The sequence below is a fragment of the Phycodurus eques genome, chromosome 10 (genome assembly GCF_024500275.1).
Source record: "Phycodurus eques isolate BA_2022a chromosome 10, UOR_Pequ_1.1, whole genome shotgun sequence".
NCBI lineage: Eukaryota > Metazoa > Chordata > Actinopteri > Syngnathiformes > Syngnathidae > Phycodurus > Phycodurus eques.
The window spans coordinates 6,336,876-6,356,501 of record NC_084534.1 but is presented as its reverse complement, the minus strand read 5'-3'; the positions used below and the strand labels follow the sequence as shown (position 1 = coordinate 6,356,501).

General features: G+C 40.9%; 2 protein-coding genes across 19 annotated transcripts in view; both read right to left on the bottom strand.

Moving 5' to 3' along the window:
- Nucleotides 1–549: 549 nt before the first annotated feature.
- bhlhe40 (basic helix-loop-helix family, member e40) lies at nucleotides 550–4,712 on the bottom strand. The gene is made up of 5 exons (XM_061687591.1): nucleotides 4,287–4,712; nucleotides 4,120–4,183; nucleotides 3,904–4,011; nucleotides 3,383–3,506; nucleotides 550–2,505 (listed from the first exon to the last, which is right to left on the bottom strand). Exons 1-5 carry the CDS (start codon nucleotides 4,364–4,366, stop codon nucleotides 1,643–1,645), a joined length of 1,239 nt encoding a protein of 412 aa, XP_061543575.1. The 5' UTR covers nucleotides 4,367–4,712; the 3' UTR covers nucleotides 550–1,642.
- Nucleotides 4,713–8,328: 3,616 nt separating this feature from the next.
- Nucleotides 8,329–19,626, bottom strand: part of itpr1b (inositol 1,4,5-trisphosphate receptor, type 1b) — a 118,822-nt gene continuing 107,524 nt past the window's right edge. For all 18 annotated transcript variants that reach the window (XM_061688973.1, XM_061688975.1, XM_061688980.1 and 15 more), the window contains 2 exons: nucleotides 11,919–12,080; nucleotides 8,329–9,749 (listed from right to left, as the gene is read on the bottom strand). In XM_061688973.1, coding sequence (XP_061544957.1) covers nucleotides 9,663–9,749; nucleotides 11,919–12,080 — 249 coding nt within the window. In that variant the 3' untranslated portion in view covers nucleotides 8,329–9,662. The remainder of the gene's footprint in view (nucleotides 9,750–11,918; nucleotides 12,081–19,626) is intronic.

Here is a 19,626-nt window from a genome sequence, read left to right as displayed (position 1 = left end):
AACCACTGTCATTTTTTATAATTTTTTTTTGGTCACAATCCGTTTGAACATTCAACAATGGAGTCGTCGCTTCATAGTCATTCAAATCGACTACGGACAAGTGACATTTCAAAAATAACATTCAGTAAGTAAATTAATTTGATCTTCAAATATTTCTGTTTCCATAAAATCTGAACTTACCTTGTGTTGCTAATCAATAGCATACATTGCAGCATCAGTTCCTTTTATTGAAATCATGTAATGTTACGCCTTCCGCTGAAAAAAAAAAAAAAAGACTAAACCGTTAAAGAGTGCAACGGCAAGATTGACTGCATTTCTGCCAATTATTCTATTCTTATTCTTCCTTTGACATCTTTCAGTATTTGATATGTTTACAACTTGTAATCTAAGACAAGCTACTGATTTACAGTCGCTTGACTCCTTTATGGGTTATGTAAGTGTTATGTAAGCATGTGTTGCTATGGAGAGACATCAGGATGGCCGGCCACAACACGTTACACCAACAGTCAGTGGATTCCACAGGGTTGGGGGGAAAAAAACAACAACAACAACTTTATTAATACTTTAATATATATCAATAAAACTTTATAAAATGCCGACCAACAAGTGTGTTATAATCAAAATAAAAATCCCAAGTACCTCTTTCTATATAAAACAATTAACGTTTTCTTGTTTCACTTTTACATTCACTCTTTGCCACAGACACAACATTTAAAGCAAAATACATTCAAAACCCATCGTCAGTGTGTCTGCGCTAAATGAGTCAAAGGCAACGCCGTAAGCGGAGATCAGGCTTGGCTTGATCTGGAATTTGAGGGCGAACACAAGTGGGGATGAAAACAAAAGCTATGAACACGTGTGGCATAACAGCACACGACCGCCATGAACCTTCCTCGGACAGCGACGCCAATACACGCATTAGGTCACGTATCAAAAATAGAGATGTGAAGAGTAGCATAAACAAAAAAAAAAAGGACACAACTTTACAGGAGATCAGTCTAGATGCTCACATAAGTCACGTGTCACAAGGAAAACTAAAAGCATGTATGCTGACTTCCACAGATCATGAGTGACACACCTCGTACAGTGACAACGCCCTGAATTCTTGACAAACACTCATCCCACGATAGCTGGAGGATGAGTGACATGTTGTGGTCAACACAAAAAGGAATTTTGTACAAAATGAAGCAAATGAAAAAAAGAATAAATGATGTATAGTTGCAGTTCCGAGACAAAAACACAAGCTCAGTCGATCTGTCGCTCTACAGCAGATCGGATGAGTCCAAGCAGCATGTATAATACAAGGGGCTTTTGTTGAATCCTTACATTCATTGTAGACTGGTGTGTGTGCAAATTGACAGGTCGAAATCGTACATACTTTTTGTGGGGTGGGAGCTTATGTCCCTTACATTCTGGATTAACCCTGTGACATTCAGCACAGAGTGCATTGAAGAGACTCATTCTCACAGGTTCGCAGGTCACGCAACAGGTGGGCATGACCCTTGAAAATCCACACGGAGGAGCAGACGATAGATGGTGGTTGACAATGTAAGAGTTCAGCACCTCTGAACGGCCACCGGCTGTTTTTCTTTTGTTTCGCCCCTTTTCCATGGAGATTTCCCCAAACACAAAAAAAACTCTGTTACTCTTTAGTATCCAAGTTTAATGGGGAGACCTGTTTTAAAGCTTTGTGAAGTACAGGGGAGTCCAAGGAGCGCTGGCGTGGAATTGGCGAGCCCGCCCTCTGGGACATCACCAGAGGCGGCGAGAGCGTCTCTGGGGGTAAGCTGGCCGCAGAGGCGCTCATGCCAGGGTACATGACTGGCATGCCCCCGGGATACCAACACTTCTCCAGCATGGGCAGATATGCTGCCGCTGCTGCAGCTGCGGGGGGAATGAAATAGAAGGGGAGGCAGAGCGGGTGTCGGTTGGGGGAGAAAGCCACGTAGTTGCCGGCGGCTCCGGCTGCAGGACCAGAGAGGCTTTCGTCCTCAGAGGAATCAGACCGAGACTTCTTGGCCCAGGGCTCGCCCCCCTCGTTCTCGACGCCGTCAGCGGTCCGCTCAGACCTCGCGCGCTTGAGCTCCGCCTCCTTCCCGTGGCCGTCCGACCGCCGGGCCGTGGGGTCACGTTTGTCGTGTTCGCCCCCGTAGCCGCTGTCAGTGTCTGTGTCGCTGCCGCTCTGCTCCCCCATCCCGCCTGGGTAAGTCCTTTGAATGACGGGAACGCAGTTCTTGGACGGGCCCTTGGTGGCTCTGGAGGGCTGCTCCGCGGGTTTCTTCAGTTTCGCCGAACTCTGAAAGACGGACTCGCTGACGAGCGTGTCGCTTTGATGTTGCAGTACTTCAGAAGCCACCTTGTGGATGTGGCTGATGACATGGGACGGCATCAGGTCCTGACTGTTGTCTCGGCGAGCCAGATAGTGGAGGACCTCTTTTGCGCATAGGTGGAAACCCGAGTGGAACATCTGCTCGCTGACCTCTGGGCCGTCGCTGCCGTTGTCACCTGGCACAATGGCAGGAGCAACAACATTACAACAACAATCCTGTGCATCGCTTGCACCAGTAAAATGTCTGAAACTAACAGATATATTCTAATATTTTCGAGGAGAAGAGCGGAACATTACGTCAGTCTACCACATTTTAATCATGCGTAATGTACATGTTCAAATTAGATACTGTTTTAACCCAATGTATCTATCTGTCTATCAAAACAGCAGCACTTTGCAATACACTAAACCCCCACTACATCGCGGCTATGCTTTGCGACTCGGCTTGCGTTGTGGATTTGTAATACCCTTTTTTTCAGTGGGGGTTTTACAGTTCACATGCAAGTCCAAATTTAGAGTTGTGCGCCTTTTGTTGTGCCTCAAAAAGCCGCACAAAACTGAGGTCTACATTGTAATTAACGTCAAGAGGATGTCCCTTCAGTGTAATGCGTTCCCGTTTGAATATTTGTTGCTCTCAGCAGAGATAATATATACCCCTGAGTATTGTTGTATGTGCTGTTGTGTATGCGTTGCTGCTCAATTTGAGTCAAACTTGCAGTTTTTTTTTTTTTTTAATTAGTGTAAAATCGGTCGGTGCTAATTTGTGTTATGGTGTTTTTGGCATCGTTTTTTAAAATTTGTATTCCACTAGGAGTGTGACAAAACAGGTTGACACAAGCATCCTTTGCCTTTTACGTGTAGAACTGTGCAAGGAAGAGTGAAAACAGCTACGAAGGAATACATTTAAAAGTATGGTGTCGTAAGCGTAAGCGTGCTTTCTTTTATATTGCAAATTTTCAGCTGTTGCAGGGTCTGCAACGTATAACGTATATATGTAACGATCAACGGGGGGTTCACTGCATACACGCACACGTTCCGTGAGGTCTAACGTACTTATTTGGAGGCCCTTTTGCAGCTCCAAGATCTGCTGCTGCTGCCGCTCCAGCAGGCTGTTCAAGGCGTTCACGTGCTTCAGAGTGAGTTCCAGCACCACCGCTTTCTCCAAATGACCCAGCGTCTAAAAACAGGAAGACCTTCGATAAGAATGTTGATCTTACTTATGTAACGCATTCTGCAGCCAAACAGAGGACAAGCCTCGAACACCCGGGGACTCATGCAATGCAATGCAATCCACTTAGACGTGACGCCTGGCAGATTTCAGTCCTAGACATTATGAGGATCTAAGTCCCAAAAAAAAAAAAAAAAAAAAAAAAACATTAAATACATAAACTATATCATTTTTCAAGTACAAAAATAGATTGTATACAAAAACTTTATAGCTACACTATATATATATATATATATATATATATATATATTTGTACTTGTAAATTGAACTTTTTTTATGAACTTAAACAAACCACGAGGTGTGTGCTTGCTTCACAGACGTGCAATAAAGTAAAATAAACACTCACTGTAAGCTTGAGGTGCTCTGGTAGCAAATCTTTGAGCTGGGCAATGCATTCGTTGATTCGGTCTCGTCTTTTCTTTTCGATGAGTCGATGTGGCAACTTGTAGGTCTCCTGCAGGTATAAGTGACATGTATTCTATTGAGCTTTCATTGAAGAAGGGCAGGGGGGGGAATTAAAATAAGTGCATTAAATGACAACATGTAGGAAGTTGAAAATTACCCTGCTGTCATCCCCGCGTTTCACGCCCCTTCGTGATTTATATACGTAAATGGGAAAATCCATCCTTTGGAGAAAAGTGAATTATCGTTATAGTCCAAAATTCAGGCTAAAATGTGACGATTATCCATTTGATTGCGTTGTATAACAGTATGTTACATCATCCTTACCCCTGCATGTCAGCGATATCCAGCGACGGGTGTTTGGGCACACACGGCGGCGGCGGTTGCGCCCTCGTAATCCCCTCCATGTTGTTTCAAAAACAAAGAGGAGGGAAAAAAAAAAAAAAAAAAGGCAAAATACGAGCAAAAGAAACGATCCGAAGCGAAGAAAACCGATGTCCGTATTCCGCGTGTCGTCTCCTGAGAGCTTCAAGTTGCGGACAGCGCTTTTGCGTGTTTGTCTCCCCCCCCCGCCCCCTCACTCACTCACTCACTCACTCACTCACTCACTCTTTGCGCGCACTGCTCGGCTGCTGGGTCTCGATTGCGAGACTGAGTGCGCGCGAGGCTCGCTGCTTGACGTGTGGAACAAGTCCTGTGACTGCAGGCACGTCCGAACACACTGCGCGACTGTGAAGTCCATCACATGAGCCTCACGCGTTGGACGGCAACCAACCCCCCCGCCCCCTCCCTCCTTATCCCCTCCCTCCCTTCCTGTGCTTGCATTCACGCACGCGGGCACGCGCACGCACGCACGCCTGCCGCCGATCGCCACCCGCGTGTGTGCAAGCCTTCTTAATTGTAATTTCATTTTGGAACAAAACAAACAAACAAACAAACAAACAAAAAACGGATTTCATTTGAACGTTGCACATTACACTTCAAGATTAAGAGATGGTAAACATGTTATTTTGACAACGGCGGCGAGCTTCCAAATGGTTGTGTGACTGCCAGACATTTGAGGTTTTGGCAGCACGCTTTCGTTTGCAATGTGTTTTATGCTTGCTGTCACGAATATGATAACGCCGAAACCGGACCTGCTTGTCCCGATGAGCGTGTCACGTTGCCTCCCGAGTGCGAACGTGAAAAACAACCTCGGTACCCCAACCCCGCCCCCACCCCGGAGGGCTCGCACGTCACGAGATCACAGAGTTTACCCTTCGATGCTCGTCATTCATTCTTCAACGCACACATTTTGATTTCCTTTTAGTTTGGATTTGAAGGCGCGCTCGTCAAGAGGCTCGAAGCAGATAGCAGTGTTTTGGTTTCGAAATACATGCAATAGGGTCGAAGATAAGTGCTGGAAACATACGCAAAGGTTTATAAGAATATAGTGCTGAATTGTTGAGAAATAGCTTGACCTTTTTCACCATTTGAATTGTCTTGATTTTGTGGGCGGGGCTAAAACACAGCCCCCCCCCGCGACATCACGAGGCCGACGTAATTTAATTTTGGCTAGGCTGCTCAGTCGTGAGTTAGCTGTGCTACGCTTCCACAACAAGGCCCATTTACCACTCCGCCGTGCAGTTAGCTCGCTAAAACGCGTCTTCGCTAGATGCGTCAATTTACAGAAGTGACGTTTGAACGGGGCAGCGCCACCTGGGCTTCCTCCTACCGTGCCGCTGTCGTCAAGGAAGCCGTGTTCGGCTGTGACGTTACGTCGCCAACGACGACGGTAAGTTGACTTGTGTGCTTATTTTCATGATTACAGTCCACCATAACCATTCAATTTTGAAGTTAATCTACGAACGTGAAACCTGACTTTATATGCTTAACTTTTTTTTTCTTCTTTTTCTTAATTCATTAAAATTTGGTAGGCTTGTTCACACTACTCTTCTCTGTGGTGTGTCGAATTGACAGGCAATGTTGTGGGCCTGCCACCCCCGTTTTGACATCCTGCATTTATTAGCATTTTTTTAACTCAAGAGCATGGGCCATAGGGATATTTTGGTTTAAAGCTGCAAAGACTCTCATTAAAAACAAATAAATATTCCAAAAATGAAAAAATATATCGTGAAATACTTATGCATTATTAATATGTATACAATACATATTCGTATTGAGTAATAGGAGACCAGTAGTAATTTATGAGAGTAACTGATATTATTCTGAAAAGTACACACAACCCAACTTTTTAAAAAAAACTTTTATTTAGGTGCAATTTTTGATGAACAATTTTGTGCAAAACTTTCAATTTAATCATCGTAAAATTTGTATGTTTTTATTTTCTTATTTGAGGTGCAGTGTTAATGTTTAAACTGCATAATGCTACAGTGGCTTAGAATAATATTAAACATACTTTTTTTTAGGATTAAAACCTCTGTCTCGTTTTGGATGAATACCTGGGCCGACTACGCTACTGTATTTTAATGTTGGTTAGGATGGTGATACGACTTGTGATACTAAGTTTTTTTTTTAGGTGGCACTTGGTTTAAAAACTTCGAGAACCACTGGCCTAAGGTGCTTCAAATTGGCAATAAAATGTCAGTTAGTTTAGATTCAAGGAGAATCAATTGGACATTTTCTTTCCAGTTTGAAACAGTTCCCAGGTGTGTGAATAACACGTTTTATCAAAATACCCCAAGGGTAAAAAATTTGAAAATATTTCATTTTATTTTCTTGTCTTGCTGAAATCACACAATTTTTCAGGTTTTCATGCAAGCGAGCTAACTCGTCCTCGTCCTGTGCCATATACTGCTGGGCCAATGGCAAGTCCTGCGTTTGTTACTATGACGACAAGGGGAGGAGCTTGAGCTTTTCGACTAGTCAGCCTCATCCAGCTGCCTCTCGTCATCTTGCTAGCAAGCAGTGTTGGGAAGATTACTTTGGAAATGTAGTTGGTCGCAATTACAAGTTACCCTGTTGAACATGTGATAGTAGTGTAACAATGTCAATTACTTTCTCAAAGTAATTCATTACATTTTTATTACTTTTTAAAATTTTGAACGAATGCATCAACAGGACTCTTGGATGCTTCCTTGACAAAAGTGGGTTAAAACCATATTTGTTCATTACACAAATAATAAGCTGCTAACAAAACATGATGAAATGTAAATACATACTAAAAATGTGTTTTTTGCTTTGTGTGTTTCCTGTGGAAAACTACCATACCATATCATGTTGTCCAAATGACAAATGTGCACAATTTAAACAATATCGCATCAAATACCAACCCAGATAAATGAATGTTCCATGAAAAAATCTAAAGTATAAAAATGAAACTATTCAAAAGTTAAGGTTATTTCATATGTTCCAAAGTGCAACTATGTCCAACCTTTTTAAAATCTCAGACAAATTAATAGATTGCACCACAAGGTGGCCGTTTGATTTAATATCTGGAAAAATATGTCATGTTTAAAACTACAGCAGTGCCAGCAGAACATGTGCCAGCAGAACGGCACATGACCAGAGAGAGCCAATTAAAACGTCGACTTTAGAAGGAGGAATGGAAAAATATGGAAAAAATATGGCCTTTTGCGGCTATTTTTCAAATCCTAAAATTACAATCATGGACATTTCCCAAAGCAACTGTAATTTAATTACACATTTTCTACCAGTAATTTAATAGATTAAAATGACATCAATGTTGTAATTAAATTATGTAGTCTAGTCAAATGTAATTAGTTAATCCCCAACACAATTGAATGCATAACAGTGGGCTGGATCTTGCCAGCAAGTGTTCGCATTCCGGCTTTCGTTTGGCCGTCTGTGCTTCAGGGTCGCACAATGGGCTGGCTTTAGTCATCTTGCCGGCAAGTGTGTGTTGCTTTTACTTGGGGAAGCAGAGCCCAGAGTGTGGATAAAAAGCGCCAGAGTATGGATAAAAAGAGAGTGCCCGTGAAGACAATAAAAGTATTTGTAACTCACGGAGGCAGAAGTACATACACTATACAATACTATACTATACTATACTATACTATACTGTCTATTTGGCGCTTAGACACCACCATTTGTAAATTAGCCGAAAGTGCAGAACGGCTTGCCGACAAACACGTTTCCAGTAATATAGGCAGATGAGAAAATATTTACATGGTTGTTTAATTTTACACTTGATGGATGTACAGGTACACCACAATTCATACAATATATTAAAAAGTCAGTTTTCCATAATATGTCCCCTTTAATTTATTAACCATTATAGATCTTTTACCAATTGTCTACCACATGTCAACTGCTCTGTTTGTTCAACTCTGGTATTTATTACCGTTAAATAACAGTTATGACATTGGAATAAAAACAAACCCAAAAAAAAAAAAAAAACAGTAACCGCATCTTGCAGACGTTAGAAGATGACACACAAAATCAGTCATTTTCAATGTGGAGAGGCTAATGTATGATATTGTATGCAGGTGTAAGAAATGGCAATCATTATTAAATAAGCCATCTTTATATTACCATGTTTTATATCTAAAAATATGACAACAGAATGCAAAATAAAAGATAATTAGATTCATTTTAATAAATAATTCTACTGTAATATACAAATTGACATGACCTTGATTTTTTTAAAATTATTTCTAACAATCCTATAAAGTAACAATTATTATTGTCTATACAAATGCAAAGGCAACCAATAAACTTTACACATACATACAGTAAAAAATGCAACAATGGTATGAAGACATACGATAGCGTCCATCCATCCATTTTCTGTGTCGCTTATCCCTACTAGGGTCACGTGTGAGCTGGATGTGAAAATTAATTGAGAACAAGAACAGTCACAAAGCGAGCGTGTTTGCTGCAACAGAGAAGAAATCATGATTTATAATTGTTTCGATAAGAATGACACAAACTTTCCGTATACCATAAGAGGGTGAGTGACTCTTAATAAATTATACAACACAGGTATACTTGACTGATCATTCAGTGTATACGGTCTGTACTGAGAGAAATAACAAGAGATAGTTATTACTGAGAATGACACTTGCATTTACACAGGTGAAGGAAAACTATATTACATACAATATAGCATGTTTATGCAACACATTCTTATTGAGTGCAGTGCACTTAATTTAAAGTAATAATACAAAAAGAAAACTTGAGGAGGTCATCTTATTAAGTGTACAGTAATCTCAACAATTGTGCAGGTAAAATCAAAATCAAGTCCCTATTTTATCCAGTAAGACTTCAATAGGTTAACACTGGGAAATAAGATGTTTTATGGAACTCAAATCCACATACGATTGCATATTTAAGTTTATATATTGCACAAAATACCACAACAAATAATACTGCTTGTTCAGTCTAAAATAGATATGTAATTTAAAATGGAGGGTGATGAAACTGGACAAATTCATCATCCTCTCCAATTAGCAAGTGCAGCCAGTAAATGACACACACACAAAAAAAAACCAGCGTAATATTACATGAAAACATTTGGCACAAACTTCTTTTTGGACAAGAAAGAACAGGTTGGGTGAGTGTCAATGTTCTGAGTGAGATCTGTACACAGTGGAGCTACACACCATATTATGACTACAACTATATTACAGCTTCCTTCTAAGTTAGTGTACTCACACTGGTCACGTGCAACCTCGAAGTAAGAACTGCTCTGTCCAGACGATAAGGCTCAAGCTGAGGCGCTTGAGGCTCCGTGCGATGAGCCTACGCAGGCTGCTGGGGGTTTACGTTCATGTGCTGTGGGTGTCCCAGCAGGCCAATCCGCTGCTTTTGCTTCCTCTGTTCGGTCATCTTGAAGATGACAAAGTGGATGGGTAGGGGGGAAAAAAAACAGTTGAAATCAATAAGTGTCCTCTGCACGAGTGCAAATACTGTACTTTGAAGTAAACCAGTCTTTTCTGTACACTACTATCATGTATAGTGCATTTGTCATCTGACGCAAGCTGCGCAATATGCAACACTAATACTGAAAACCACTCATATCAGCTTTTGAGAGTCAAAGCACACACTTTCTGTTAAGAGTCAACTATGTGCTAGATTATTTGCACGTTGACACAAAAGCTACAGTCTTGCCCTAACATTTTGACAGTGTTTCAAACGTTATGTTTCACTAACTAGCTGCTGCTTTGGCTTTCATTTTTGTAATTCACATTGTCCGTATGTTGTTGTCACGAGCATTTGGAGTCATTTATCTAACTTACAAAACATCAAAACAGACATTCTCAGAATCAAATGTCAGCATTGTAAAAACTGAATGTAGAAATGGGATGTATTTACTAAATGAACAGTATTTAGAATTTTTTTAATGATCATTCCATCCTGTGGTACAGTCGCCTGACTCCGGTGCACGTAGCGTGGGTTCAGTTCCCACTCGGGGATAGTGTGAACGTGAGTCTATATAGTTGTCTGTCTCGAGATGTGCCCTGTGACTGACTGGCGATCACTTCAGGGTACAGTCTGCCTTTCGCCCGAAATTAAACTGGGATCGGCTCCAGTGCCCTGCAACCTTGAATCGGGTAAGTGGTGTACAGAATGGATGGACGGATGGATGGAATCCATCCATTTTCTACATATCTTATTCGGATTTGGGTAACCAACCAGGTGAGCTGGAGCCTGTCCCAGCTGACCCTGGACTGGTTGTCAGCCAATCACAGGACACATTAAGACAAACGAACCGTACACACCAAAGGACAATTTAGCGTCTTTAGTGAACCTAACTTGCATGTTTTTGAAATACAGGAAGAAACCGGAGTACCTGAATAAAACCGATGTGTGTACAAGAAGGAAGGCTTGAGCTCGGATTCAATCCCAAAGCTTGGAACTGTGAACCAACCGGATGTGCTAATCACTCTTCACTGTCCCAGCTAAATTATTATTATTTTTGAAAATTATATTTTCAGTCTATAATCAAAACAAAACATTATTTGAAATGTTGAGGCAATAAAGTTAGTGAAACAAAGCTGAAGTCACAGAAACCTTCTGCCACAATCGTGTATCAAAAGTGAAAAGACAAAGTGCTCTTGTGTCCTTTAGGAGAAATACGATTTGTTGATAAACACCAGTTCAATTAATAATGGACTTCATCTGAAACTGTTGTCTTTTGCACTTTTAAATTAGAAGATTTAGGATTGTAAGAGAAGTCAACTAATCAATCCATAGCAAATGAAAGCCAAAGGATTCAAATACTTTTTTTTTGGGTTTTTTTTGGTTTGGTTGTATAGATTTTAAATTAAAATCAGCCCCTACATCACAAGTGTTCAGCAACACCATCATTTCCTCCTGTCTGGGTCAAAAGGTCTCAGTGACATTCACTTCCTCACATGCGGTTCTCATTTCAAGCGTAAAGCATTGTACAATTCTGTGTACTAGAAAAACAAGATTGCAAAAATTGTGCAACACTAGCGCACGCATGACCTTGTCAAACAAACGAATGGCTTCAAAAATTCTGTTTGAATTAGATTTCCAGAGATTGCTAAATTATGTAAAATGCAGCAGCAACAAGTACTGTAAGCAACACTGAGTTGAAAACAAACAAAAAAAAGAGCCTGTGAGTAATTGTATTTAATAATATTTTATGTAAAGTGATTGCTGTCCAAATTGAGACCAAAACATGTTCATGTTCTCCACATCATGAAGTTCAGAGACATCACAGACAAATACATGAAAGCGCCACATGTTCACGGTTCGGCATTTATGAATTTGCTTATTCACTGATTTTTCTGGAACCAAACCTCCGATAGTTGCTGAAAAACTCACTTTATTTGCTGTGCTCAGGACAAAGCAATAATGTTTGGCAACATCTGGTGGCATCTACAGGATGTTTCACTATCTCGTGGCATTCATAGCCAATTACAAACCTTTTTAGGGAGGCGGCGCATAATTTACTTAATCTTAATCTTAATCAGTTTCACTGATTTCCGCTATTAGTGGCAGGGCTCATCGTAATTAAGTCCAACCAACCTGTTCCTTGAGCTCGGTCAGCTGGCCAGAGAGGTTGGACACAAGTTTCATGGTGGACTCGAGCTTTTCCTGGAGGCTTCGGATTTCATTCTGCTCCCCATCTGCATCACTGCTGACCAATGACATGGCCCTCATCCGGGGAAACCAGTCCAGGTTGTGCTCCTGGTATACAGAAATCTGGCAGGTCATGTCCATCATAATGGCACACATACTGAATATAAGATTCATGTTGCGTGATTTTCCTCTGTGGGCTTGCTGAATATGCTAAATCAAACACATATGTCCATCCATCCATTTTCTGAGCCGCTTCTCCTCATTAAGGTCGCGGGCGTGCTGGAGCCTATCCCAGCTGTCATCGGGCAGGAGGCGGGGTACACCCTGAACTGGTTGCCAGCCAATCGCAGGGCACATACAAACAAACAACCATTCGGCACTCCCAGTCACACCTACGGGCAATTTAGAGTCTCCAATTAATGCATGTTTTTGGGATGTGGGAGGAAACCGGAGTGCCCGGAGAAAACCCACGCAGGCACAGGGAGAACATGCAAACTCCACACAGTCGGGGCCGGGGATTGAACCCGGGTCCTCAGAAATGTGAGGCTGACGCTCTAACCAGTCGGCCACCGTGCCGCCAGCAAACACATATTCAGTAATAAATACTAATACTGTACTAACAGATGAAGTAGTGATTAAATTCATCTCAAACAGTTTCAGTATTTCAAGCAGCACATAATAGAAAATTTAGAGAATGAATAGACTTGAAGTCGAGCTTGAGGACTTTCTAATGGTCTTGGATTGTGACAGTTATTATTTTGCAGACACAAGAGTAGAGGAAATAAACAGATAGACATGTTGGAAGTGTAGCGTTGAAGTTTCAAGAGGTTTCACAAAATTATGGCAATGATCATTTCGGAACTACAGTATACAGTACGTGTCTGTGTAGATTCTCAGTCATCCAGCTCCTGGTAATCCACAAAGGATGAATCGAGGCAACTATACAAACAAGAAAAGTACAGTTGCCTCGACTCAACCTTTGCAGAATCAGAACTACAGCAATTGTAAGGAAAATGTCAGATATGGTTAAGGCATTGTTATGGCATGGGCATGTATAGGTGCCAGGACAGGCTTACTTGCTTTTTACTGACGATGTAACTACTGACAGAAGTAGCAAGACGGCATGCTTTTCACTTGAAATGAAAAGGGAAGGCATCGATACCTGCAAACAAGCAGCAAATGAAGGTGACTACGAAGGACTTTCATCAAGTACTACGGTAAATATCAAGCACTAAATATCAACAAACAAATAACTACTGTAAATGTCAACAGTTATTTCCAATGTCCAAATACTATTGATGCCTTGAAAATCGCGGTTCACTGCATAAAAAAGGCTCCAATTCCCAAATGTCAAATGCCATATTATTGTGAAACCTCTTAAATTTACACGAAAAGTCCACACTACAATTAAATTAAATGTTGAGCTATTTTCAAATCTATCTGACGGTGGTAAAAACACTGCAAATATTTCCATATTTCCTGGTGTAAAAGTATTACTGGTAATAATCTTGTTTTAATAATCAATATACAATAACAACTCACTAAATGTAAATTACTGACCAAAATTATTGTGACAATATTTGATTGTAGTAGACCAGGTGTCGCCAACATGGTACATCCGGGCACAAGGTAGCCCCAAATGACCACATGAATTGCCTGTGGGCCTGCTAAAAAAAATAGCTCATCAGTGATGGGACATTGTGATATCCAGGGATTGTTGTATAAGTGATCATTTGAAATGGTAAACACTTTATGGAAATAAAGTGCTGCATATTGATATTGATCAGTTTCCTACCGTGTTAAATGACTGTTGATAAGTATTGTGGAAAATCATCACCACGATCACTCTTCAAATAGATGAATATCATTATTAATAATAAGATCTAATGAAAAATATTTTAAACAAATTAGAAATTTCAGAAATGCGTATCAAACTAGTATCCATTTGCATGAATCCGTTCCCAAGAAGAAAAAAAGGTTCGTGATCAATGGACTAGACTATTTAACCCATCACAGTCAAAAGGGCAACTTGGGTGAATTCTTTTATGCTTCTATTCTCTCTCTTTGGCTGACTTGACCACCACATGCCGTTGTAAGTTGTAAGTCCCTAATGCCGTTGCTGTCTGAACCTACCCCCAAATTGGCCACGAGTCATGTGAAGGAGTCAATCATTAACCCTTCAACAGATTTTCCCCACACAACCATGTCACTGCCACGAGACCTTTACAACTAATGCACAGAAGGGTGCAGCCACTGAGAAATGTCCCTTGTATACTTGGAGATATGGGGCACAAGTGAAATACAACCGCATTCAGAATAACACAAGTGTGACTACAGCTAAAAATATGGAAAATACTGTAGCTTCCATTTCCATAGACAAAATGCATTAGGAGAACTGCACACTCTATCCCCCCCCCCCCAGAAAAAAGGAATATTAGCATGAAGGGGCGCCTTCTTCTGTATAAGACAACATGACTTCTTCAAGTATCCTGATATACAGTAACCAGATCCATGATCCCTGATATGCAATAAATAAGGTCAACATGGGTGGCGGCACAGTGGGTGACTGGTTAGCACATCTACCTCACCGTTCTGAGGACCGACGTTCAAATCCCGGCCCCGCCTGTGTAGAGTTTGCATGCTCTCCCCATGCCTGCGTGGGTTTTCTCCAGGTACTTCCGGCTTCCTCGCGCATCCCCAAAACATCCATGGTAGGTTGATTGAAGACTTTAAATTGCCCATAGGTGTGAATGTGAGTGCGAATGGTTGTTTATTTATATGTGCCCTCCGATTGGCTGGCGACCAGATCAGGGTGTACCCCGCCTCTCGCCCGAAGATAGCTGGGATTAGGCTCCAGCACGCCCACGACCCTACTGAGGATAAGCGGTACGAAAAATGGATGGAAGGTCAACATGATAGGATAAGACACATCTAATGATGCTTGTGCCACCATGTTTCACTGTTATTCTATGAGCCATTGAAACAGTCAATTTTCTTCCATTCAGTGTTTGAGAACACTTTAGCTGAGCGCCCTATCATTTTTCTGCACTTCTGTTTTCCTCACTCTTTCAACTTTTAATAAAAGTTCAATGTTCTTCTGACAATATCTAGAATCACCCAATGTACGCTGATTTTCTGAGAGTAATGCACCACAACACATACAGTATGTAAAATATTTGTCTTCACCCCTAAATAATGGCCACTTGTTTTTTTCATGTCATGACTAACGTTACTCAACTACAGTACACCTACTAGTGAACTACTAAATTATTTGACATGTAGAAATATAAAATCTACCAAGAACAGTGATTGATCTAGTTAGTAATGTTGGACTGTTATTTTAAACACAATTGTGCGTATCCACACAACAAACCGGTGAAGGGGAATCACATGATACTAAGATAACAAGTAGCACACACTCATTGTGAAAGAAGAAGGGAAATGCCATGCGCAGGCTCCATTTCCAGGACGTGAATGAAGCCTAGGTTACAGAGGTTTTTACACACAGAGTATCCGAGCATTCCTAACTGTACTTCACAAGGAAAAACAAGTTAAATATCTCATGAATGTTATGCAGTCAACACTATTTTAATATTCCATTATGCTTCCCACTTTTAATTCTCCACATATTCTAAAAAACAGGAAAGACGAATGAAAATATTTACTTGACAAGCCTTACAAATTCTGACAAATAGCCAACAGCATGTGTATATATGCTAATTGTGTAACTTTTACAATTGAATAGTGCAGACATGACTTCAGACTATCCTAGTGAGTCAATGGTAATGACAACTATTGTCATTATTAAAGTTGCAAGAAACAGGATGCTTTGTGGTTAAACTGGCAAGAAAGAAAAAAAAAATCATCCTACAAGATACTTGACTGTAGCAGCACTCTTTGTCAACAAATATGCCCAAAATACCTACAAAACTGACCACTGTATAAAGACATTATTTTAGTATGCAGGGGAACACCAACAGTTTTGTTTTTTTTATACTGAGAGAAGATGCTGGGTTTCACATACGCAATGAAAATGAGGGCAGCGAGTGATTACGAGTAATCATTTTACATTGTATACGTGACACTTCACCATGACTCCCCCACTACTGACGTCAATCTAAGTCATTGTCACAGTAGTGTGTTTTTTAATAGTATCTCTCCAGATGCTTCTTCCACAATATTTCATCACTGAATAAAATTAATCAAAGTAGGAGACAGACCTTAATAGATACTGTTTCTGATGCAAATCACAAATAGGCCCAATTTTGACACAATCCCGTTCAAAAGTATTGGAATAGTGAGGTAAATTCATTTATTTTTTGCTGTAGATTTAAATCATTTGAGTTTGACAACAAAAGATAAATAGGAGACAAAATCAACATTACAGCTTTTATTTCCAGACACTTAACATCTGGATCTGATACGCAACCTGGAAGAAACCAATCCATCCATCCATTTTCCGAGCCGCTCCTCCTCACTAGGGTCGCGGGTGCGCTGGAGTCTATCCCAGCTAACATCGGGCAGGAGGCAGGGTACACCCCGAACTGGTTGCCAGCCAACCGCAGGGCACATACAAACTAACAACTATTCGCACTCACATTCACACCTCCGGGCAATTTTAGAGTCTCCAATTCATGCATGTTTTTGGGATGTGGGAGGAAACCGGAGTGCCCGGAGAAAACCCACGCAGGCACGGGGAGAACATGCAAACTCCACACAGGCGGGGCCGGGGATTGAACCCCGGTCCTCAGAACCGTCAGGCTGACGCTCTAACAAGTCGGCCACCTTGCCGCCCTGGAAGAAACCATTTTTTTTAATCCACCCATTTTTCATGTGGGCAAAAAGTATTGGAACATGACTGACTGGTGTGTTTTGTTGACCAGGTGTATTAACGTGTGCAGATTGCTACAGATGCAGTATGTTTTGATAGTTGAACTTGGCTGTAAAAGTTTTTTTGCCCTGACCAACCAATGAGAGGACAGATAAATGCCAGGGCTAGCTAGCTGGCCCTGAGAGGCGAATTTGAAATGTGATTGGTTAAAGAAACATCCCCGTTGCTAATCTAGTTTAAATTACATCGGCCAGCACTACTGTGCCCTGGGAAGATTACTGTAGACTGACATGGCAGCACATAGAGGCTGAAATAGGACTGGACCAAAATATCTAACATATACATAGTGAAAGTAGTCCAGGCAAGAGAAACACTATACATATAATAGACCAATGGGAGTAAATTAATACAATTTCATTGAACAAATGTTGGAATTTAGGTTGTAAATGTAAGGCAGTGCTTCTGATTGTGTTTAGGACAGCAGAGAAGGCCTTGTTTGTGACGCGGCGATCAGAGTTCCACATTTGTTACGTCTCGCTTCGACTATTGTAACATGGTACTTTCTGGTCTTCCCATGTCTATATTAAAAGCCTACAGTTAGTACAAAACGCTGCAGATTTTTGACGAGGATGAGAAAGTTCGATCATATTACTCCGATACTGGCCAACTTGGATTGGCTCCCGGTCCACTTGAGATCCGATTTATGGTTTTGTTACTTACTCATAAAATATTCCATGGCTAAGAGCCCTCCTATCTCGCTGACTTAGAGGCACTTTATGGTTGGTCCCCTTGCAACACACCTGTCTTTTGGTGACTCTAGGAGGCAGAAAGAAGTTGCCAGAGTATTTTGGATTCGGGCTCCAGTACTCTGGAATGGCCTACCCGCGGATATTAGAGCTGCTACCTCAGTAGAACTGTTGAAATCTCAACGTAAGACTTTATTTTTTAAGCCCTTTGAGAGACTTTTGTGATTAAGGGCTATACAAATAAACTTGATTTGACTTGCTGGCCCTGATGGCTCACCACTACAACAGCCATGGCAGATCCCTTTTGTCCAAAAAATAAAACATTACCACATTTACAACATGTACAGAGCTGTCAAGTTATCCCTTTAACCACTTGATTTGTACCAGTTAGCAACTAGCATGAAACAAAACCAACTTCCTTGGAAAAAAATCTACAGCTATAGAGGAAGGTCCGACAAGATCTGACACCGTGAGAGACAGTAAGATTTGCCAGACTAAATTTGGCGACTACACTTCAAAATCAGATTAGCAACCCTCAGACTTAATTTCCCCCTCATCCACTTTAGTTCCACTTTTTGCAGGGCTGATTATTATTGATTACTTTTTCCCAATCCCTGCTAATGCCAAGATACCATCGTGGAGTCACTCGAAGATTTCCTCTATGGAACTTTTGATCGCTTCGTCATGCAAGCTTGCGGATCCCACTGTGACAACCCTAGCAACCCGCTGAAAAGACGGAAGGCTAACTCGTCCACTAGCATCGAAGATCTACTACCCAGGACCTAAACCATTTAGTGATTAATAGACCAGTAGCAGAACTTTAAAATCTATTCTAAAGCTGACTGGAAGCCTGTGTAAATACTTTAGAATTGGAGAAATATGGTCTGACCTCTTTGTTCTGGTCAGAACCCGAGCTGCAGCATTCTGAATGAGCTGCAGCTGTTTAATGCTCCTTTTAGGGAGTCCAGTCAGAAGACCCTTACAATAGTCAAGTCTGCTTGAGATAAAAGCAAGGCTGAGCTTCTCCTGGTCTGCCTGACAGGTGCACGCCTTCACTCTGGATATGTTCTTCAGATTGTAGAAGGCAGCTTTAGTAATTGATTTGATATGACTGTTGAAAGTCAGGTCGGAATCTATCAGGTTTTTAAAGAGAGTGACTCCAGTATTTACAAACAGCAATCCTCTTTTTTTTATTGCCAAAAACAATTCTCAGTTTTGTTGTGGTTTAATTGAAGAAAATGTAGGTTCATCCAGATATTTATCGGTTTTAGACACTGACACACCACCTCAATTGAACTGTAGTCATCTGGAGACACTGCTAGATCTAACTGTGTGGAATTTGCATAACTATGATAGTCAAAATTAAAGTTCTGAAGAATTTGACCCAAGGGTAACATATACAGGCTGAACAGGAGCGGTCCAAGAACCGACCCTTGAGGGATAATAACTCCTTTCCTCCAGGTAGGACCTGAACCATTTAACTACTGTTCCATTTAGTCTTACCAGGTTTCCAACCTTTTCAGCAGTATATTATGATCTACCGTATCAAAAGCTGCACTGAGGTCCAACAAGACCAGAATTGACACCTTTCCCGAGTCAGTATTCAACCTTATATCATTCAGCGCTTTGATAAGACCAGATAAGAGCTGTACTGTGATGAGTTCGGAACCCTGATTGAAATTTGTCAAAAAGTCAATTCAAGTTCAAGAAATTGCTGAGTTGATTAAAAATAACTTTCTCAACAATCTTTGCTATGAAAGGGAGATTTGAGACGGGTCTAGAGCTTGCTAACATGGAAGCGTCCAGCGTTCTAATCAGCTTTTTTTGGAACGTGTTGCAGCCATAAAATTTTAAGTTAATGATTAGTTTAAAGATTAAATATCTTGTCTTTGTAGTGTATTCAATTAAATATAGGTTGAACATGATTTGCAAATCATTGTATTTTGTTTTTATTTATGTTTAACACAACGTCCCAACTTCATTGGAATTGGGGTTGTAGAAAAGTGTTGCTGTCTAGCTCTTGACTAACTCTTGTTTGAAATTACAAATACTTTATCTTTAGAGGGCATAGTCAATT

Excerpts from the sequence above, each read along its gene's own strand:
- bhlhe40 (XM_061687591.1), bottom strand. The coding sequence starts at position 4,366 with ATGGAGGGGATTACGAGGGCGCAACCGCCGCCGCCGTGTGTGCCCAAA. Across the intron at positions 4,012-4,119 it reads AACGCGGGGATGACAGCAGG|GAGACCTACAAGTTGCCACA; the intron begins GTAATTTTCAAC and ends TTATACCTGCAG. Across the intron at positions 2,506-3,382 it reads GCAAAAGGGCCTCCAAATAA|GTGACAACGGCAGCGACGGC; the intron begins GTACGTTAGACC and ends CCATTGTGCCAG.